The sequence below is a fragment of the Typopeltis vanoorti genome, chromosome 18 (genome assembly GCF_054136105.1).
Source record: "Typopeltis vanoorti isolate ZY-2024b chromosome 18, IOZ_Tvanoo_1.0, whole genome shotgun sequence".
NCBI lineage: Eukaryota > Metazoa > Arthropoda > Arachnida > Uropygi > Thelyphonidae > Typopeltis > Typopeltis vanoorti.
In genome coordinates, this window is record NC_143566.1 from 56,706,273 (window position 1) to 56,731,343 (window position 25,071).

Sequence of the window (25,071 nt, forward strand, 5' to 3'; positions counted from 1 at the left end):
GCAAAATAATGCTTTCCCTTCCCTAGCTCTCTTTCAAGATACTGTGAGTTAGTGTGAGTTTTTTCTAGCATTATGTATTTTCCAAAAAATACATAATGCTAGAAAAAATGTCATGGGTTTGTATTTTTTTCAGCAATATGTGCATAGGTGCTTGACCTTATGTATTATTTTATATACTTCCATTGGAAAGTATAATTTGTAAGATAATGACAGGATGAAATGCATGTGCCTAATTTTCTGCTACAAAACTTAGACAAGATGGTACATGTTATTATCATATCTTCATGTTCTCTAAATAATATATTCAGCATATTTTACACAGACACAACCTAGCTTTCAAAGATCAATACATTACCATGGACTTTTGGATTGGAATTATAAAATTTTATGTATTTTTCCTGTGCTCCCAAATATCCAGTGACAAGCATTTCTCAACTCTTCTTGATGTAGTCTACAACTATTTTCTTTTCCAATTTTCTGTTATTCTGATAGTACCCACACATCTCTGCAATAGTTCATCCAATTAACAATGGTTTTTAATGGTACCATGTATTTCATTCTCAAGAATTTTTTGTTGGGGCACTGTATAACACAGTATGCTGGCTGCCTTTTTAGATTGTACCAAATCAACTAAGGCTTGAAGGGAAATACATTATGTTTGTTAACTGAGTGTTTCTCTAGCTAGATGACATGGTATACTATTAAAAAAAAAAAACAATTTTAGAGTTATGGCCAAAGCAACTAAGACTAGGATGAGAGTATATTATATCTGTTAATTGTGTTGACCAGTTTATCTATTGTGCAAGATGAAAACTCCACATTTTTGGGGGAGGAAAAACTCTGGCACCTCCATATGAGCTGAGATTCTGGGAGGGAATAATACTGCCACCTTTGTATATCACCTACTGACTAATTATCTTTAGTTGAAAAGTCCTTATATATATATATATATATATATATATATATATGTGTGTGTGTGTGTGTGTGTGTGTGTGTGTGTGTGTGTGTTACATCCACACAACATAATGGGAACAAAACATAGGTCTTTCCAATAAAGGGTGTCACTGCTACCAAACATTACATGGAGTCACTTTACAGTATGGAAAAGTTATCTTTCAGTGACAATATGGATTGGTCAAATCAGTTTTGGTAATTCTGAAATTATATTTCTTTAAACCTATGCAAGACACATCTTAAGAATTTGTGCTTCGAGTTTGTACTGTATTTCACAAGGTCATGACCAACTGAAAAATTATAAAATTTTTGTACTTCCTACATTCCAAAAAAATGTTTTTTTTTTCTAGCTACTTTAACCTGAAGAAAAAATTAGCCACATTAATAATTTTGGAAACTTAATGTGACAAATATTATAAAAATATAACATGTCAGTAACTTTTATATGGACAGATAAAATGCAACTATATTTCAAAAAATAAATAGAACTTAATTTAACCTAACAAACAATATAAACAATTTTTTTTTCACTACAGCAGAAGATAACAAATACATTCAATGAAACCAAACAAAATTACTTGAGTGATTCCAGACAGTTCAAAATGCCACTGTATCTAAATACCACATGTTCATGCGTTGATGTAAATATTAACTAATATCATTACATCAACAAAATTTTTTCAAGTTTGAATTATATATATATTTTTTTATATTTTAATTTCAAATTAAAGATGTAGAGTTCAAATTACTTATATTTATTTCATATAAGTTAATATATATATATATGAAATAAATATAAGTAATTTGAACTCTACATCTTTTATGTAGAGTTCAAACTTGCAATGGTTAGAACTATCTACTATGCATTTTGCTGGCACTTACTTCATATAAATTCATATAAATAAAAGAATAATCTTTTAATCATTACTATGGAACATTTATGGTTCTTGTAATGTACATGCATCACGTGCGTTTACACCCAGATGTAAGGTGATTGGATGATGCAGTCGGTCCAAGTTGAGCTGACTGCTACTAACAGAAGAATTAATAACAGAAGTTATTCATATATACATAAAGTTTAACTTCATGATGTATGGAAAACATTATCAGACATTACTACATTGGAAACCTGAAATACATGAGTTCTGCTATGTTTCCAGTATATGCTTCTAGTATGCTTAGTCCTGAGGATGGCAATGGTAAATTTTTGTAAAATATATACAAAACATGATTTAAATATTTCATTACAATAACTGCTTCAAAAATAACAGTGCATAAGATTTTAATTTTTCATATGGTCTTCATTCAATTTAAAAGTATTTAGATTAAAAAGACTTGTTGGATATCAAACATTTATCTTCATATCAAAGACCAATGTGCATGTTTTTAACCAGTTTCATCAGAATCTTAAATTCAAATTGTTAAATCAGCTGGTTTTCACTTGCATAAATGCCGAAGTCAATTTTGCATATTACGAGAATCAAAAAATGCATCTCAAATTATGCAGTCACTGTGAAATGGCATGTTAAGACTAAAATTAAATAAAAATAATTTAAATATATCATTTCAGTATATTCATTAATTTACAAAATTCCCAGTTCATAAACATAATATTTCAACATAAATATTCTCAAGAATCTAAAAAACACATAACTTAAACAAATCAACATACATAAATATATTTTTTCATGTTAGTTACCTTTCAAAAATTGCAGATTACTGAAGTGGGGAAAAAATTTGAGATCTACTTTGGATAAAGGACATTCAACTAACAAAACAAAAAAGCTATTGATTGACACTAATGAATTGATAAAAAACTTCATTTTTACACCATTCTTCTATAATGCCACTCTGCTGCTTGGCTTTGACATGTAAGCATGAGAAAAGCAGGGAGAAAAATTGAAGCCCACCAAAAGGCTGCTCTTGAGTTATTTATTTACCTGTAAAACAAAAATAATTTAGAAAATTAAGAAATATTTATAAATAATCATTCACAAATACTATCAACATTATTACTGAAACTGAATGCAAACTTAAGTGGCATGGAATATGTATACCATCCTGGGCATACCAAGAGTCTAAAGGAAATGAAACATTTAATAACATTTAAAAAATAAATTATTTTCTTAAGTTTCCAGTGTCCAGAAGCTCATTTGCAGAAATTTCAGATTAACTTTACATATGCTCAAATCAGACTCAAATGAGCAAGGAGTTTTTTTTCCCAATACTATGAGTAGTATCCAATGCATAGCCTGCAAAAACCAGATGTATTTTTTTTGTGTTCATCTATGTGAATGGTGGTTGATCTACCTGTCTGCCCAAAGTATGACAACTCGTGGGAACAGAGAACTTTATGTACACCAGGAAGTGAGAGAGGAGGGCACTGATATTTAGTGAAATGGATAAAGGTAGCAAGGTTCAGGTGGGGCTTAGTCTGGTCTTGCAGACCAAGTACTGGATACTATTCGTAGGATCAACTGGAAAAAAAAAAAAATGCTTCATCACAGCAAATTTAGAAAAGACTCTTTTTAGAGTCTGCATCTGCCTTCAGATATCAACCAAATTTAAATAAATACAGATGCAAGAAACTTCCCAAAATATGGAAAAAATAATCCTCAGAGATCCCAATTTACAACTGAGGCCTCCTACAGACGTCGACAGAGGGCCTATATAGGACTCTAGGTTATATCCAGATGTTTCATTTAATACTGTGTTGCCTTTGTGTATGTGTGTTATGAGTGTTAGTTTGTACTATCTGAGTGCAAAGATGTCTCAGTGAATGAGATAAAATAGTTTTTAAATTCCATCTCAGTACTCCATTAAACCTCCAACATGGTGTTCTCCTAGCACTTAAGTCTTAACACAAGGATACATTTAATGAATCATTTACACAGCTGCCAAAGAATAACAGGCAAATGAGGTATATAGTACTTAAATGAATAAAAAAAAAAATTAATTAACATTAAAAATTGTATCTTACTAAAATAGTTTTTAAATTCCATCTCAGTACTCCATTAAACCTCCAACATGATGTTCTCCTAGCACTTAAGTCTTAACACAAGGATACATTTAATGAATCATTTACACAGTTGCCAAAGAATAACAGGCAGATGAGGTATATAGTACTTAAATTAATAAAAAATAATAATTAATTAAAATTAAAAATTGTATCTACCTCAAGAAATGTTCAAAATATTTGCAAGTTTCGTAAATTGCTCACCATTATTTTTTTTTATATTTTCTTCACTAAAAATAGCCTATCAAATTCCAGATGATCGCTAGAGCTCTCATAGTATCCATTTATAAAAAAATAAATAAAACTGATGTGAAAATTACAGGTGAAAATGAAAAAAGTGAATGTGAAAATTACAGGTGAATTTCCCTGTTGAGTGCTCCTGTAAGATTTATGCAAGTATACTTGAGAAAAGGCTAAGAAAAACTGTGGAAGGGAAGCTTGGAGAAGAACAAACTATATTCATGCCAAACACAAGTTGAGATAAGATTTTCCGATTACTTTAAGACAAATAGCTGAGAAATCACAAGAATATAGCAAGTATCATAGATCTTGAAAAAGGATATCACAAGATGACAGGAGAAAAACCTGTTCAAAACATTACGGTTATATGGTGTAAATAGGACATTATATCCAGCTATACTTAGTCTATATTTGAATTGTAAATCAACAGTAAGAACTGAAGGAGGTACAGGAATATGGTTTGATGTTAACTCTGGTGTGACAAGGGTGTACATTATCTCCACTGTTATTCATCATCTATATAGATCACATTAAGAAGAAAAATGGTCTTAAACCTGATATCACAATTGGAGATGTTAATCTCAGCTCTTTACTTTATGGAGATGCTATACTTCCAAATAAATCCAGCAAAAGTGTGCAGAATTTACTGACTAAACAAATCTCATGTGGTATGGTCACTTAAACAGATTAAAAGAGGGAAGGTTAGTAAAACAAGTGTTTTTTTCTGACAGAATAAAGCTCCAAGGAAGACCAGGATTTCTTTTCTTTCACTACTTCCTCGATTTTTATTTTATTTTTATGCTTATTATATCTTCACTTTCTATTGTAGACTTTTCATTATAATTTCAATCTCTCTCTCTCTCTCGATGTTCATTTTTATTACTACTCTCTCACTGGCCTGTGATCACTCTCATAGTTAAATTGGTTGACAACAGATACAATTTCTCGATTTCCTTGTTGTACAATATAATATAATCTTATATTTCAATTTCATTAAAAGCTTCTCTATTTGGCGATCCATGGGCCAAAGAAATTAGAGATCCATTTTAGTTTCATTTGTTAAAGAATGTATTACCTATATGCAATTCCTGGCTCTCTGCAAATTCAATAAATCTTTGTCCTTTCTCATTTCTTTGGTCCATGACTTGCACCTAAATTACTTTCTTCTTGCTGTTTCTTGCCTATTTTACGATTAAAATTTCCCATTATAAAATTCCGATGATTTATTATCTCTCAGAGTATCAGAGAGATCTTCAGAGAAATTGTCAAGTTCATCATCTGAACAACTGGAAAAAGATGCATATATCTGTATTGCATTCAAATTTAATTATTTACTAATTTTTAATATTAAATGCAAGGGCGTTATTTTTCTCCATCTTTTATGAATCTTAATTATAAATCCTTGATTTTAACCTCCCCAAGAAGTATTTAATATATACATGCCTAACATTACACTTAAATTCCATTTTACACCTCTTTCAACCATTTGGCAGGCTCATTGCAAATTTTCATTTTCTACTATCTGATGATGATTTCTCCAAAATGACCAGTATACTGTCATATAGCTAGCTTGTCTTCCTATATTTTAAATCCATAATTTTGATTTATTGTCCATCCCTTTCAATTATTATTGTTCCTGCCATTCTTTTCATATTTACAGGTTCCATATCTTCACATCAATTTTTTCTCCCAATACTATTTTTTGGTGCCATTTATAAATTCAATATCAAGTTTAGCATCATAAAAAATTCCAAAAATTCAGGTATATTCTAACATTTCTTACTTTTGCTAATATAAAAATTTCAAATTAATAACTAGTTCATTGTAGTAATTTATATTCTGTAAACCTTTTAACATATATCCTACCTTTGGATAAATAAGGGCAGCTTCATTCCAATTATATAAGCTTTGCTATATCTTTTATATCTAAATTTTGGAGCAATGTGAAGTTCTTTCAAAATTTAAATATATATACTTGCTTACTTCTGTAATTTTTTTTTCTATTCTAGTTGTAGAAAGACTAAGTATATCGACATTATTTTTTAGTGTCTCACATAACTCTTCTTTACCATTCAAAGTTGTGATATTATCATCATTATGGGTACTGCCATTGAATCCAGAGACTCATCATGGGAAATGCACACTAACTTTTATACACACAAAACCTATCATACCTCTCCTTAAACTCATTTACTATTGGGCAATCCATTCCCCTCACTCACCATTCTCCATGCAAAAAAATCTACTCCACCCACTTATTAACCTTGGCCGGCAAAGGTTGGTCGATTGGTAGAGCCTCTGCTACTAATGGCTCAGTTAAGTAAGTTTGAGCGCGGTTAGTAGTTGGAAGGGGGCCAATCGTTCGATGCTGTTGGCACACTCTCCCTCGATGAGTCTTTGGACTCCCTGGAGGTGTCAAAATAATAATAATAATAATAATAACCATACTCTTACATAACTTCCATGGGCCACTCTTAGTCTACTGACTATATGTAATATACTGAAAAATTTCCTTTCTATCAATTCCTCGACAGCTTATAAGTTTCTATCATGTCTTCTCTTTTCCATCTACCAACTAAACTTTACAACCCACACACCAACCCATTCTCATAGCCAGTGGTGTCGAGAGGCAATGCTAGGCCTGGAGGAAAAGCTTTTAGCAGGCCCTGGGAATCTTAATCCCCCCCCCCACACACACACACATACACCTCCCTTTCTTGACCGACTTGCTCATAGCATTCCGCAGACCTGTCACGCATCTCAAAATCCTGTCTGCTGCCACCACCACCTCCTGAATCCCAAAGAAATCCAAGTGACTAAATCTGTGCACAGTAGTCAAGATGCTGCCAAATCTACCTTATAAAGAAGAATAATAACCTCCCCTACCTTTACTTGTTAGTGTTTTTCAATATCCTAGTAATAATTTGAGCTATTTTATCAACTTTTGTGATATGCTCTCTGAACTTCAATTCTCCACCATTACCCTCAAGTCCCTAGCATCACAAATTTCCATCAATCCAGTACTATCATTGTGATGCATGGTATGTAACCTTTTCAAGCGAAAATGCATAACCTTACATTATGCAACATTAAATTCACAACCATTATCCTTTGCACACAATGACAATTTGTTTAAATCATCCTGCAGGGTATTTACATCACATCACCTTTATCAACTACTGCATCCCCTCCCCCCCAGTTTTGCATCGTCAGCAAAAAACCAAATAATTCACTTTAAATCTTCCCATACATCATTAATCATTAATATACAAATTAAATAGTGACTCTAGTAGAGAACTTGAGGCTCCATTACTTACTCTCATTCTCCTAGATGCCACTCCACCATATACTGCTCTTTAGTATCTATCTGTCTCAACTTTGCAAAGTCCAGCTCATGATGTAGCCATTTCCTCTTTCCTTATCTAATACTGCTATCACTATTATAAAATGTGAGTAAATGACTACGGAAGAACCACCACCACCATCAAATTCCTGACATGTATCTTCAAGGGGTGTACAGGATATGATAGTACTACATAAAAAATTTACATAATTACTAACTACCTATCTACAATTTTCCTCCAAATCAGTCTATTACTTGTTAAGACTCCAATATTATCATTATCACAACTTATATTTCTATCGTCTAAGGCACATCGTACTGTATCAATCCACCTATATCTTGGTCTTCCTCTGGGTCGTTTTCCTGCCAACCTGGCAGAGAACACTTGTTTTGCTAATCTTTCTTTGCCCATTCTGTTTAAGTGACCATACCACCTGAGATTAACTCTGCTAATGCATTCCTGGATACTGACAATGTCAAGTTCTTTCCTAATATCCTCATTTTTAATATGATATTGCCATTGATGCCATCTGTTCATGCCTCTAATCTTTCCCAGGTCTCTATCATATCTGTGGTCTCTAGTCTTTGGTCAAGTGTTTTACTTCTGACCCAGCTCTCAGATCCATAAGTTAAAACTGGTTTGAACACTGTCTTGTATACAGCTAATTTAGTGTTCCGACTAATTTCTCTCTTATTCCATATGAATTTATTCAATTGACTTCCTACCATACCAGCTTTGTTGATTCCATTGTCTATTTCCATATTTAATTTACCATCTTCGCTAAAAATCGTGACTAAGAAGCTGAAATGTTTTCCTTGTTCCACAGGTTCCCTGTTCACAGCACAGTTGACATTTTCAACAATTCTACCTATTTTCATTGTCTTTGTCTTTTTAATGCTGACCTTCATACCATATCTATTACAACAGTTATTCAATTTAGTCAGGGAATCTTGCAAACTTGTAGCAGATTTATTCAGAAGTATAACATCATCTGCATAAAGCAAAGAGCTGATATTAACATCTCCAATTCTGATATCATGTTTAATACCACTTTCCTTTATAATGTGATCCATATAGATAATGAATAACAGAAGGGCTAATGTACATCCTTGTCTCACACCAGATTTAACATTAAAATTTCTTCCTGTACATCCTTCAATTCTAACTGCCGAATTACAACTCAAATACAGACTAAGTATTGCTTGATATAATGCCCCATTGACACCATATGACAGTAGTGTATTGAATAGCTTCTCTCTTGGCACCTTGTCATATGCCTTTTCCAGATCGACAAAACTTAAATACAGATCTTTGTTATATTCCCATGCTTTCTCGACTATTTGTCGTAAAGTGAAGATCTGATCCTGACAGCCTCTATTTGGCCTGAATCCAGATTGTTCTTCACCAAGCTTTTCTTCCACAATTTTTCTCAACCATTTCTCAAGTATACTTGCATAGATCTTGCCAGGAACACTTAGTAGGGAAATACCTCTGTAATTCTCACATTCAGTTTTATTTCCCTTTTTATATATGGGCACTATTAGAGCTCTACTCCATTCATCGGGAATTTGTCCCTGTGTACAGGCTTTCTGAACTATGCAGTGCAGCCACTGTAAGACTTTTATACTACCATACTTCAGCATTTCTGGTCGAATATCATCTCCTCCTGCTGCCTTTCCACATTTCAAGCATCTGATGGCGTTTTCTACTTCAAGTATGGATATGTATTCCTGACTGCATGCCTGGTCAGTGTTTTTTTTATCACTGTGCTGTCATCACTGCTTGTTTCATTTAGCAGTTGTTCAAAGTAATTACTTCAAGGATATCTTTTTCTCCCGTTTTCATGTCACCTTTATCATCTCTAACTCCTTTTACAGCACTCTTTCCTCCATTTCTAAGCTTCTTCAACAACCTCCAGAATATCTTACCACCTTCTTGATATTTATATTCTATGTTCTTGCCAAAGTCCTCCCATGACTTTTGTTTAGCTAGTTTTACACAGCGTTTTGCTTTCTTACATTTGTCTCTGTATTCTCTAAGAGCAAAAGCTGATGTATTTGCCGGAACTTTTGATATGCTTTCTTCTTTTCCTTCACTGCCACTTTAACTTCTAGTGTCCACCATGGAGTTCTGATTTTTTTATCCTTGCAGACAACCTCACCACATGCCTCTCTGGCTGAATCAATCAGTGTTTTCTTCAAGGCTTGCCAATGAATCTCCAAGGTTTGGTTCTTGTTCTCAAATTCTTTCATTTTTTCTTCAATAAGATTTGTGTATTTTAGTCTACAGTTCACATCTTAGAGCTGTTCAACTTTTATTTGCTTTAAAACTTTCTTACATGTTATTCTTTTCAATATGAAAATCAATTTTATCCTGCTCAAGACTAAATAGTGATCACTTCCAATTTCAAATCCTCTATACATTCTGGTGTCCTGCACCAGGGAGAAAACATCACTATCAACAATAACATAGTCAATGAGACTTTTCTTATTCCTTGCCTCTTCTCTCCATGTGAATTTGTGCACATTTTTATGTTGGAACATGGTGTTAGTAATAACCAGTCCATGTCCTGAGCAGAAATCCAACAGATATTTGCCATTATTATTATAGTTCGCCCACCAATTTGAGGTCCCTCGACACTTCTGCGCATGTCAGAAAAAGGAGAATCAATTCCGATAATAGGGTAATCAGTCTGTCTTCTGGGATGTAATAATAAACAAACTGAGTTTGTTTATTATTACAGGTCGGAAAATTTAGCTTTTCTTTTACAAACAATGCTGTTTTTAAAGTGTAACTATTTTGCTTGTATAACAGTTGGAAAAATGTACGTAGAGTGTTAATACGTGCAAATACTGCGTTCTACATAAAACAATGTCACTTCGCTCCATGATAAGTTTCCTTTTATTCTGGGACTTTTTTAAAACAAAATCCGATTTCGTGAAGTATTTTCCTTAAAGTTTCTGTTTTCCAAAGAAAATTAATTTTTTCTTTAAGCACAGGAATTAATTTCGGAACAGTTGGCATTCTTTTCTCGACCACGTAAAAATCGTGAATAGTTCTTCTTATAACGTGTACATCAAAATCATTCAAAGCTACGGTTTCGATGGTTTTTTTTCTCTGGCGCTTTTTTTTAGGCGATTTAAATTTTGGCTTACCTTCACCTTTTGATTCCCTACGAATTCTTTTAACAGTCAACCCCAATATGCCCGCAATTGCACTTGCACGTTTTATGACTTAAGTGGAACAAGAAGACGGCCTTCTGACAATTCTTTTTCGCAGAATGTCAGCACATTATTCGATATTCTTTTGCAAGAGCTACTGAAACGTGTAACAATAGAACTTGTTGACTGTACTGGATCCATCATATAAATTAATAATAAAAAAAAATGCAAAAAGAGAATAACAAAAATCAAGCTTGTACCAGTACAGCGACAGACAAGAAAGCACGTGATTTCGCATGTTGGCGACCAATTCGTACATCCTTCATTTCTTTCTCCCCTTCAGCATGAATCGACTATTCTTGGCACCAAGCCAAGAAGGGATCTAGAAATGGTGGGCGAACTATAGCTTTGCTCTTTTCTCCAAATTTTCCCAAAATATTTTTGTATGTCTCACAATCATTTCCTATTCGGCTATTCAGATCCCCAAACAAGGACCAACTTTTCCTTTTTCATTATGTCAGTTGCTTTTTCTAAAGCATCAAAAAATTTCTCCACTTCTACCTTAGTACAAACTTCTGTGGGACCATAGGCACAAATAAGTCTCATTGTCCAGTTCCCCATTCTCATACTTGCCCACATCATTGTACTCGAGATAGCCTGCCATTCAAGAAGATTAGCCTCGTATTTTGTATTGAATACTATGGCTACTCCTTCTTTTCCTTGATTGTCATTGCCTGAACATAACATTTTGTATTTATTGCTCAGAAAGATCTCACAGTTTTTGTCTTTTTTGTTTCAGTCACCCCTATTATGTCGATCTGGTACTTATCTAATTCCTCAGCTAGCTCCATTTCTTTGCCATTCAGGCTTCTTATGTTGATTGTACCGATCTTTAACTCTTGTGATGTTGAGTTGGGGGTGTGTTTTCAGATTTGTTCCAGTAGGTGACTTTTCGCTGTTCGCCCTGGTTCCCTGGCGAAAACAATGGGGGCTTTGTTTAACCGGGTGACGCCCCAGCCGGCATGAAATTTTGTCATGTTGTACCATCATTTTTTATTTCGGTTTAATCAATAAGAGTACAATTTGGTCGGCTAAATCTCAAATTGCCAGCCCATCCTCGTTCGTTCAGTATCCAGGTAAATACCCAACAGGGTGCACCACGAGAAGGTCAGGATTGGACATTAGATCAGAAGCCCTGGTCGGTTCTCCGCATTCTTTAAAGGCAATTTGGAGGTCACCTCTCAGTTATACAGCTTTGATCCTTAACCATCTCTACAGAAGAACCTTCCTTTAAAAATCCATGCTCCTCACCATAGAGTATCCTATTCTTATTTACCCACTGAATGATTTTATCTTTAACCAAATTTCTAATACCTTAACCACTACTACTGAGATAATAATTGGTCTTTAATTTGCTATTTCTGTTCTAGAGTCACCTTTATGTAATAAAATTATCTTACCTTCTTTCGACTCCATTGAAACCTTGCCAAAGCTGAGACTTATTATTGTGTTACACCTCCAAGGAGTCCTTAGACTCATCGAGGGAGGGCACCTACTCTACAACTCCATGTCACCACCACTCAATCTACCAACTACAGTGAACCACATCATCTACACCAATGCCATCTACTGCCCACAACTACCACTAATATTTTCAAAGACAATCACAAACATCCATGCCCATGGCAGGATTCGAACCTGCAGCCTTTTTACTGTGGGTTCGAATCCTGCAGATTGAACAACTTCATCAGAGGCAATGCAATTCTCTTGCACATTCACATAGTACACGGGCTGACATGCCATCCAGTCCCACTGCTGTTCACATTGATATTTTTCAATATGCTGAACACCTGTTCATCTACTTCAATTCTGACACGAGTCTGTCACATCAGCAACTCAACTATTTCATCTCTGGCTGTAGAACCCAGGCAAAGCAAGGTACTGTGCATGTAGAAACAGGTTGAGCCGCCCGCTGTTGTACTGGTGGGTGAGCTGTGTGACTGTTGCACGTCATTGCTGAGATACCAGTCATGACATCCAATGCTCACCTCTAGGATCAACCACACATGGCTGACCAATGTGAGCCCTTCTGCTGCTGGATGTCTGTTCATAGTTAATCCAGTCCTGGTACACCCTTAATACAGTAGTATGGGAGTAACCAACAAGTGCAGCTGTTTTTGGTATTGAGACCACATTATAATATAAATAAGGAGTTCATTAAACAATAAGCAATTAAAACCTGACAATGACAAGTTTCGTACATCATAAGACTTACATCATCAGGAATAGTAGTACATGAAAATTTTACACAACAAAAGCCTATTAACAATTAATTACACATATTAGATGTTTTTGATAAGTTCATAACTGTTAAATATAATTGATAAGCCAGAATACAAGTGATAAATTCATTACTGTATGCGTGTTGAAACATTGCTAATTATTGCTATCACATTCTGTGTTATCACACGTGCTATATCCTAGGTCCATGGCAGTTAAATTTTTGATGAAAGCAGACCACATTTGATGTAAAATTAAGCCTTGATTTTTATTTCATTGTGTAGGGATCCTAAGCATTTGTGAGGCTTCTTTAAATTTTCTTGTGAAACAGTTATCAATACATGACATTTTTGTTTGTTGCCAGAGTACTTGATGGCCAGTAGTGGTTGTGTGGAATGACAGGCCTGATTTATGTTCTCTTCTTTTTTTGACGTCTTTTATGTGTTCATACATGTGGATCTCTCCCTTCCTGTCTAGCCTACATAACAAATGCCACAAAAGCATGAATCTCATAGATGCCTGCTTTTTCATGGGGTGATGTGGAGGTTTTGGAGGATGTAGGAATCTTGATATTGTTTGTAAAGATAAAAAAGCCACTTTTATGCTGTACTTGCGGATCAATGCAGTCACTTTTTCTGTGACATTATTGATGCAAGGCAGCTGATTGCATTCTTGAAATCTTGTTTAAGTAAGGGAGTTACAGGAGATGTATTAAGAATTTTTCTGAACGTCTTGGGTTCAAACCATTAAGTGCGAGGTTCTGTTTTTCAGGTAGTGCAGTTCTTCTTTCCTTTTAACTGGCATGCTTGATATATTGTATACCCTGTCTCGTAAAGTTTTAATTATGCCTATCTTTTGCAATGGATGGTAGTGTAAAGTGGCATAAAATTCATTCTGGAACTAGAAAAGCACAAAAAGTTAACTTTCCTTGATATCCTTGTCGAAGTAAAAAAAAAGTAAAAAAGGTTATCCTTCTCCACATACAGAAAACAACCTACCACAATGGGAAGATTTTTACATGCCACTTCACACCACCATCCACTGCCATGAACCTAGAATATAACATGCACGATAGCAACAACTAGCAATGTTCCAACACACATATAGTAACGAATTTATTATTTGTATTCTGATTTATCAATTATATTTAACAGTTGTGAACTTATCAAAAACATTTAATATGTGTAATTAATCGTTAATAGCCTTTTGTTGCGTAAAACTTTCATGTACTACTATCCTTGATGATGTAAGTCTTACAACATACGAAACTTGTCAGGTTTAAATTGTTTATTTTTTAATAAACTCCTTATTTATATTATAATGTGGCCTCAATACCGAAAACTTACCACAAGTCCTATTCCCCCCCCCTCCCCCAGATGGGGTTCAACAGGCCAGTGGAGTTGGTGTTATGGTCTGGGGAGCTTTTTCCTGGCACATCCTAGGTCAATTAGTTATCATCCCACAAACACTGAATGGTGAATGCTACAGGGACCTGTTAACCAACTATCTCCATCTATATCTGCAGGAGGTCTACCCTGACCACACTGCCTTCTCTTTCAACAGAACAACACACCTTGTCATCAGGCTCGTACAACTATTGAGTGATTGGAGGAACATGACAATGAATTCACTACATTGCCTTGGCCCTCAAACTCCCCTGATTGTAACCCAATTTATCATGTGTGGGATATGCTAGAACAGGGTGTGAGAACTGCTGATCCTCCTCCACGGAATAAGCATGAAGCTATGAATGCAAGCACAGAGCCATTAATCCATAACACAGCTTTCCAAGCTTTCATGTTCCACTCTCTGTGCAAGCCATGAATGCACAGAGAGGTGGACCAATGTATTATTGAGTGTTCTTAATGCAAAGCTAACTCAGTGTGTGTGTGTGTGTGTAAGCATGTAGACTTTGCCGGTTCATGAATATGTCAGTAAGAGTTTATAAGGCAGATTCTACCATCATTAGCCAAACACATGCATGCAAATACATAAATGCACAACATACTGAACAATGCAACATACAATTAGAAATATTTTAAAAAAAAACATGTATCTTCTATAGTTAGATAGTAGTCATTACCTTGATTAGTCTTTACTGTTTTGTCTACTAGTTTGTAAACCTGAAGAAATCATATACAATTACGATGAAATGTTGTATTGTTAATTCAAATATTAGTTACCATCTTAATTTGATGTTCTGCTTTATAAACTCTTACTTATACACACATACACTGCTTGAAAAGAAGTTAATGGAGACTCCCATGGGCAAGGTGCATCATGCAATGTAACAAGTCATGTTTGTCATCAGTATAAACCAGAAGAATATAATGCTCCCAAGTCAGTACAACTGTGTCCAGGTGAATGGCTGCAAGAAGGGAAATGACATTGTTTGAAAGAGGCGTTGTGATAGGATGCTATGTTGCAGGCCTATTCTGTTTGGGAAATTGTTGACAAATTGGGCCATCCCAGATCAACAATCAGTGATACCATACTGAGATGGAAGTGCAGGGAGTCAGTCAACTACAAGTGCTACCCACAATAAACAACTTGCCATGCTCGCTGAATGTGACCGTAGGGTACTACGAAGGATAATATGTAAAAACCGCCATTTGCCAGCCGACATGTTGATGCAGAATTCCATGCATCGACTGGAACACAAATCTGCACAAAACATTCAGAACTGAGGCTTACAACATGGGTTTCCATGGTAGGAACGCAATATGCAACCCCCACATTACCTGAACCAACATGCAGTGTTTTCTTCATTGGTGCAAAGAGTGTGTACAGTGGAACATGAAAGCTGTGTTATGGATTGATGGATCATGCTACACCCTCTGCTGAGCAGATACCTAGTGAACATCTCTTACCAGATTGCATAACCACAACTATGAACTTTGAAGGTAGCAGTGTGGTGGTATGGTCCTGTTTTTCCTGGTTTGGTCTAGCACCTCTGTTTGTGGTGCCATGAGCAGTGAATGACTGGTATTTGAACATTCGGGATAATGCAATGCATCCTACTTTGTTGCATTTCTACAGAACTGACCACTGTTTCTTTCAGCAAGACAATGTATCATGTCATAAAGCTGCTGCTGCTGTAACTGCATGGTTTGTAGACATGAACGTCACCATACAAGTGGGCTCCACAGAGTCCTGATCTCAACATTAGTGAACATCTGTGGGATGAACTGGAGCATTAGGTGAATTCAAGAGAAGTCCACCTCACAACAGTCCAGCATGCCTAAATTCCCATTGATCACTCTCATATGCTTGTGGAAATTATGCTCCATAGGATTTCTGCAGTCATTGCAGAGAAAGGAAATCCTACACCTTATTAAGGCAGGTGCCATGGCTGTTTGTGTATTCCTCACACTATGGTGTCCATTGACTTCTTTACAATCATTGTGTGTGCGTGTGTGTGTGTGTGTGTGTGTGTGTGTGTGTGTGTGTGTGTGTGTGTGTGTGTGTGTGTGTGTGTGTGTGTGTGTGTAAATATGAATGTATATACATGTACAAGATACAAAAAATTTTTTATCTAATTTATAATGGTATCATTTAAAGAAACTGATAATCCAATTTATACTTTTAACTAAAGACCTCAACACTGCTTATGAAGAAAGCAGAAAAGTGATTGGAGCATTTGAAACACTGTTCGATTTTCCAAGGCACATCAAGTAGCTATCTACTTAGATGCAAAACAGATAAGAATCATACGTCAATTTCAAAGTTAGCAATCCAAATCATATTTTTATATTTGCTGAAAATAAAACATCACTATGATGATGATACAATAACAAGAAAATCAGGATCAGCATGTGTATATCACCTGGTTAAACAAAGCATTGGTTATTTTCCTCAGGGAACCAGAACAAAGAGTAAAAAAATATTGGAACAAATATGAAATTTCAACAGAAATGAGAGAAAGGCACATCAATGGAAAAGATGCATAGCTACCAGACGGATTACAGAAACATAACTAGTGTAAAAAAGATGGCCAAAACAGTGAGTTTCTTTTAAAAAAACTATAGGATAATTATTTGGACAATATAGATTCTAGAAGGTGAAGTACAGAAATCAACATAACCACAAATGAAAAACTGATTCTTGTTGACAATTTAAATATCATCAGAATAAATTCTTCCGTTTACAGATGCATTTGGACAAATCTGAAGAAAGGACAGAGCTAACTGTCATACTTATTGGAAACAATAAAAAAAAAGTGCATAAATTTGCATAGAGAGAGTGCAATAAAAACTCTTAATAATGTTATTATTTGATAGTGATATTTTCTGAATGGTCTAGGATACAAGAATATACAAGTGATTACCAATATCATTTGCTATACAGTACAGCATACACTTATAAGCTCTCCGTTGAAGACTTTTTAAGGCTGTCAAACACATCGGTATATGCTGAGCAGAAGCAGTAGCTGCTATAAAACACAATTATTCCATAATTTTATTTGCTTTCCAATACAGAGATTATGAGAAAAATTCATCTTGAATGTGCTAAAATAAAAATCAGGGACCTTGACTATGAACTAAATTCATTCATCTTTGCCCTTCGTGTAATGCAGCTTATTCTCCAGATTGTGGTAAAAGTGAATAGGTTTCCTCAGGCTCTAGATTTATCCTTATATCATCCATACCAACATCTAAGCTTAACAGTTTCCCATTGCTTTCACAATTTTACAAGTCTTCTATTCAGACTGTTCGTCAGACTGTTGATCATTGAGTCTAGAAGTGGGTAAAATGTATTACTTCTCTCCTACTCCTATTATTTTCAATGACAAATGTGAAAATGGGTGCAGAAATGATATGTGAATTTCTCAGTTAAGGAGAAAACATCCACTTATTCAAGGCACATTTGAATCCCTGCATCGTTTTGATACATAGTAGGAATAGGAGAGAAGAAATACATTTTATTCACTCCTAAACTCAATGATTACTGACCCTGACCGACAATCTGAATAGAAGACTTGTAAAATTATGAAAGCAATGGGGAAACTGCTAAAATTGGACATTAGTATGCATAATATAACAATCATTGCAAATTTAAAACATCGCTGGAGTTAGTAGAAGCTGAAGTCAAACTGCTTTGGAGTATAATAATCTGTTCCTAAGGTAGCACCATTAGCACTACCAGAATGGCTTGGTTGGCTAAAGGAATCTGACTGCTCTTTAATGTTCTAGGCCTTTTACAAATCTATTCAATGCTTCCTCTTTCTTTCTTTCTTTCTGCAGTGTAAAGAAGTTCAATATCTCAACAGCACCTTCACTTATTCATGATTTTGTACAATGAACAAGAATTAACTATCGGTTAATTACAATGAGATGACTGAGAAATTCAAGTCCAGAACAGGTGATGAGCAAATCTCATTCTCTAGAACAGAAAAAAAGAAGAAACCTTAATCTGTTTTAGCAAATTTAAGTTAGCTCATCAACTACTTACAAATAAAAATATAAAAGATGACTATCTCTTACCACCTCTTGGGATGCTCAGCCCTTGGCCTTGTCTACTCTGCTGCAGAATACTGCACTCCAGTTTGGATGAACAGTGCCTATGTGAAACTTGTAGATGCACAACTGAATAAAACTATGTGCCTGATATCAGGTATGATTAAATCAATTCCTATTGATTGGAATCAGATCAAATGTACTTATTAGATTAAGGTACTTTATTTATTTTAGATTATTACTGCAGCAGAGTAGACAAGGCCAAGGGCTGAGCATCCCAAGAGGTGCTGCAGAGTTTCTGTATTATATATAACAGATACTAGAGAAAGCATAAAATTAAACACTGAATTGAAATTAGAGGAATTTCTAAATTCCCATACAGAATTGTGGACAGACAAATATTTTAAAAAAGATCACTGGCAAACATTTAAAGCACATGAAATGGAAATAACTAAAGAAAAATTAGAAATCAGCTTGAAGAAAACAAGAAACAGAATATCACCTGAAGAACATAGGATCAGAATTATACTTAGAGCAGCCTAGCACAGAGGATGCAAGTACCACTTTCACTGAACTCTACAGGCCTCAATTTGAATTGGTCAAACTCTTAACTCATGCATAACAAGCAAAAATGCATTATGTCAACAATTAGTATTTATTATTAAATATTGTAAGATTATTATTATTACCGCCCCAAAACCTCATGGAGGCAAAGACTCATCTGAGAGGTCCTTTTATCACACACACACACAGCTCATCATACCATGTCTTAAACACACTCAAACTCCTTGCAGACACCACACTCTCAGGTAAGGCATTCCAATCATTCACAACTCTGCACGAAAAAAACCTGCCTCTCACTCCCCTACTCACACTTTCTTTATACAGTTTCCAGGGATGACCTCTGATTTTCCCCTGATCTCCCACTATTCTCTGTAAAACTTCTCCAGCATTGATCCTATAACAAAACCCTTACCAACTTGTAAGTTCTCTATCATATCCCCCCTCTTCCTCCTGTCACCAGACTCTGCAAATTACATCTTCTCAATCTTTCCTCATACTCGACATTCCAGAGGTCAGAAACTACCTTAGTTAGTCACCTTTCGAACCTTTCCAACATCTCTTCATCCTTCTGAAAACCCGGTGACCAAATCTGGGCACAATAGTCCATGTGTGGCCTAATCAAAGACTCATACAACGGAACAAAAATCTCCCTACCTCTACATGTCAGTGTCCTCCGCATCATTCCCAGAAGCCTTTGTGTTGTCTTCACAATTTTGGCGATGTGTCCCCTAAATTTTAGATCCTTATCCACCTCCCAGATCTCTTATTTCCTCTACCTCCAACAATATATTCTCACCAAGCATAAATTCGGCATCCCATCTTTGTTTTCCAAATTTTAAAACCTTACATTTTGCAACATTGAACTCGCATCCCCATTTCCGTGGCCAATCACTCAATTTATTCAAGTCTTCTTATAAGGCCACAACATCTTCACTACACTTCATGGTTCGTCCCAACTTTGCATCATCTGCAAACAACTGAATAGCTCCATCCAAATCTTCGCCAATATCATTAATATATAAGTTAAACAGTAAAAGCCCTAAAACAGACCCCTGAGGCACTCCACTAGTGACTTTCCTTTTCCTGGATATCGTTCCCCCCCACACACAACTTGTTGATACCTATCAGATAGCCAGTCTCCGAACCAATGCACCAACCTAATATCCAACCCCATCTGCTCTAGTTTGACTGTCAACCTATCATGAGATACTCTATCAAAAGCCTTTGCGAAATCCAAGTATATTACTGTGTATCCTTTTTTCCTCTGTCTCCAAGGAAGCATTCACTTTATTGTAATAAGTAAGCATATTACTAAAACATGACCTCCCTTTAGCAAATCCATGATGTCCATGAAAGATAATACCATTGTTATCAACCCAACTCTGGATCCTAGTTCTCACAAGCTTCTCCAACAACTTAACTACAACACTGACACACAGATAGGCCTATAGCTTGATGCTTAGTTCAATCACCTCCTTTAGGAAGTGGCACAATCTTGCTCTCCTTCCACTCCTTAGGAACTTGACCAAGTGCAAGACTTGTATTAGAAAAATATGTCAAGGCAAGTGTCAACTTCCTGGCACATTATTTCAGAATACGTGGCGATATATTATCAAGTCCCACAACCTTATTAACATCTAGTTTACTCAACTCCCCATACACCTCTTGCTCACCTACAGTCAGTCTCTCCTCCCCATCATCAACTGCTCTCAATCCCTCCATGAAGTCACATTCACAAGATTGAAAGATCTTTATGAACTGTTCATTAAGTATCTCCACCCCACATTCTACATCAGCTGTCTTTATACCATTTTCTTCAATCAATGTCATCCTTCCATAATTATTCTTTCTTTTGCTGGCTACATATCGAAAGAACTCCTTAGGATTCTTTTTGGCTTCATTAGCCAACTGCTGTTTATACCCTCACCAACCAAGTCACCCGCCTCGCCTGGTCTTTGTAAACCTCATGGAATTGGTTATTTCCATTTCTCTTATGCTACCTCCGCAATGCCCTTTTTCTCTGTACTGTATGCTTAATCTCTTTATTCATCCATCTCACACCTACCTTATTTAACCTTCTCACCCTTGGAATACATTTAGACATTGCATCTACTAGATAGTTTTTGAAAATCCCACAAGCTGCATTGATCTCTTTTCCAGCTAATTCCGCATTCCACACTACACCCACAAGCTGTTTCCTGAGCTCTTCATAATCACCCCCCTTATAGTTGCCAGCAGTGCGAGGACCCTTTTCTCACAGGGGTCCTCGCACTGCTAGCAACCACCCAGGTAATCACCTCATGGTCACTCTCACCAATTGGTGGATGATTTGACACTGCATTTATAATTACATCCTCTGATGAGATGACCAAATCCAAGACCTTCAATCCTCGTGTGCCCTCTGTTACATACTGTCTCAGGTAGTTATCCCTCAAAAACTCATTTTCTTTACTTCCAGTTACTATCTCATCATTCCAGTCTATATTGCCATGATTAAAATCACCCATAATGATCACCCTTTTCTTATTTACTTGGCTAATTTGATTGTACATTTCATTATCACCACCATCCACATTACCTGGTCTATAACAACATCCCACGAAGTATTTGATTCCATTCACCTCTATATCACACCATACTGCCTCAAAACCACTGGCACTATTTCCCTCTTGCATTTCTAATTTATATGGACATAACTTTTTCTCTATCATCAATAGCACCTCCCTTCCCTTTTTACCCCTTCTGTCCTCACGTAACACATCATACCCTTCCATCTCTATTCCTGTCAGGATGTCATTCTCTTCCAACCATGTTTCACTTATTCCAACAATTTTTGGGTGAACAGACGCAATTTAGTGCAACCATTTCATCTGCCTTGTTTCTTATACTTCTAGCATTTGTATACAAACACAATAGCTCATTTCTGGATCTACAGCTAGTTCCACTGATACCACTCACTCGATGTGATCTCTCCTTGTTCAACTGGGACCATTTCCCTTTCTGCTTCATTTTAAAACCCGTTTCAATTCCAACTGTTTCCTCTTGATCTCTGGTCATCCAATTCCTTTCCTGCCTACACATGCTCACCTCCTCTTGGAGCATTCACTTTTCTCACACTGTGTACCCTTGTCCACCCTGAGCCTCCTCGTTTCCCTGCTCCTCTTGCACACCCATTCTCTCATTTTCTATACTCATACCACTCACTTCCCCATTCATAACCACCTCTTTAATCTCTCCTGTCTTATTCTCCCGCTCTTCCACATCACTTCCCATTCGATCTGATTCATTCTCTCTAATCACTTCTCTACCTTCCAACAGTCTCTCCAAGCGACTCACACCATAACCACTCAAATGCAGTCCATCACTCCCATACAGCTCACTTCGTCCCTCAAACTCATTCTACACATTAACAAACTGTACTCCCGTCTCCTCACACATTTCAGCCAGCATATCATTCATAATCCTTGCTCTCCACCTCATTTCACCACAGTCATACCTATTCAACATGCTAACTAACCTTCCTGTCACACTATTCTCTTTTATCCTTCTAAGTAGCCTCCTGATATCCATTCTGACACAATCTTTGTCCTCTTTCAAATCATTCGTACTCATTAACTGTTTTGCTCGCTCCTGCCTAACCTCATAATCAATGATTCAATCACTCTACTCATTTTAGCACCTGGAAAACATACCTTGTGCATTTTATCCTCCACACCTTTAATAATGGAATTATGATCTTTCTTATGTTGCTATATTTTATTTTCACCATGATGCACTGACCTGAGGATTTAATCTTTCACATTATTATTATTATTATTATTATTATTATTAATAGACACCTCCAGGGAGTCCAAAGACTCATCGAGGGAGAGTGTGCCAACAGCACCGAACGATTGGACCCCTTCCAACTACTAACTGCGCTCAAACTTACTTAACTGAGCCATTAGTAGCAGAGGCTCTACCAATCGACCAACCTTTGCCGGCAAGTTCTTTCACATGTTACAATTAGTATTATTACTCTATGAAAACAAAGATGCAGGTTAGCAAGTTTAAGTTGTACCTTTATTGTACTAGGAAATTTATGCTGATCTATGGTTTTTTTTTGGTGTTTGTGTGTTAATATGGATTATGGGCAGTCAAAATCATGCATAATGACTAGAAATCAATCACAAATTCTTAATACAGTAAATGTTAAATGAAAGGAAATGCCTGATCTGTCACAAATACCAGAGCTACTTTTTTTCTTTATCTATTAGAGTATGCAGGTGTGCTTTTTTTCATAAAGTGAAACATCAATTCCTAATATTTCATAGGAACCTATCTATTAAGCATATAATAATATTCATTCCTATCATTTACTTTTCCAAAAAAAAAAAAATCTGATAAAAATTTTCTGTTAAAAAGAGACTAATTTTAAATTAAAAACAAACAATAGTTTTTATTTAGGATTAAATATGTAATAGCAAAGGGTAAAGTTTTTACCTCATCAGATTATGATACACCCCTTATTTTCTTTGAATGGATTTTCTGATTGTGTTATCCCAGTTACCAGCACATCAGACTTTTGATGCTCTGTACAATATTTTATCAAACTGGAAAAAATCATAACCAAGTATAATTAGCAAATATGATTAACTGAATAAGAAATCCTTACTCTTCAGTTTAGAAATTGAAAAATAAAATGGCTATTTATTTTATGTACTCTATGTGTTCATAATAATAGAAATCTTTATAAATGTATGAAAGATAAGCATTTATGAATCACTAATGGGCTGGTTATGCTCAATATTTTATTAGTCTCTCCCAGTAAAATCAAATCAACCCCCATGTGGCAAGTTTCAACAAATAGGGTTCTGGCACTTCAGGAAAATAACACTATTTATATTAACTAGATCTCTCTATGGTAAGTGACTTTCATCATCGTGAGTAAAACACCAATGATAAGCTTACTGGAAGTCTGAAATAGCCATTTTTGGCCTCCAGAGTAGAATTCCATATTTGTATTTCCCCCAACAATACAAATACGAGTATGCTCAATACACTGTAATCAGGGAGCTGGTGTCTTCATTATTTCAGGATACAGCAATAGAACAGTTGCAAGCCAGCTGGCAGATAGAACAAAGGACCACTCTTGATCATAATGTAATAGAAGGCTTCCTAACAAGTTAGCAAATAATCCTGCTGCCATTTACTCTGGCAGATTGTACCTAGAAGCGATCTAGCTATGTGTTTCACTTCTGCTTCATGCACCCACTTCCTAAGTTTCTGACATCACGAACCATGAATGAAAGCCATTAGCAAAGAAAACAATAATAATGTATGTTGTAATTGGTTTCACGGTATAAAAAGAACACAGATGGTTAAGAAAATAACTATTTATTAACTTAAAAGCTAATATTTCACTGGTATTATATCCAGCATCTTCAGAGCACACAACACAAAGTTTGTGTGCTCTGAAGATGCTGGATATAATACCAGTGAAATATTAGCTTTTAAGTTAATAAATAGTTATTTTCTTAACCATCTGTGTTCTTTTTATACCGTGAAACCTATTACAACATGTCTGATGAACACATAAGCCTATCCATGCGTATATAATAATAATGTAATTCAGAAAAAAAAATTGCTCACAAAAAATAAAAATAATCCCAACAAAATCTCAAAAACCAACAAAACTTCATTAAAAAAAAAAAATTCCTGATATATTTCATCAGCACTCCAGGCCTCAGTATAAACATTAACACATTCACACTAAGCATTGAACAAATTGCACTGATTCCAGTTATGTATCTGGCAGGCACACAACAAATCACTGTGTGCTTTCCAGAGAAATCAAAGCTATGTGGGAAAGAAAATACTTTTTGCTTTCAAGTTATGAAGTAACTAATCATTAAGAAAAATTCTATATTTGTTTGTATTTTTAAATTTCAAAAGATGTAGGTAATTACACTAATCTGCATTAATTCAATATATTATTTGTATATGACAATTAATTCAATATGAATTATTTGCATATGACTAGCATGTCATTTCCTGAGAGAAAGAATAGATATGAA

At 35.5% G+C, this 25,071-nt stretch overlaps 1 protein-coding gene across 1 annotated transcript in view; it reads right to left on the reverse strand.

Moving 5' to 3' along the window:
- Positions 1 to 1,846: 1,846 nt before the first annotated feature.
- Positions 1,847 to 25,071, reverse strand: part of LOC150096685 (guanine nucleotide-binding protein G(I)/G(S)/G(O) subunit gamma-12-like) — a 42,708-nt gene continuing 19,483 nt past the window's right edge. Inside the window, exons 2-3 of the mRNA XM_090408333.1 lie at positions 23,498 to 23,607; positions 1,847 to 2,894 (exon numbers count right to left, since the gene is read on the reverse strand). Coding sequence (XP_090264459.1) covers positions 23,502 to 23,607 — 106 coding nt within the window. The 3' untranslated portion in view covers positions 1,847 to 2,894; positions 23,498 to 23,501. The remainder of the gene's footprint in view (positions 2,895 to 23,497; positions 23,608 to 25,071) is intronic.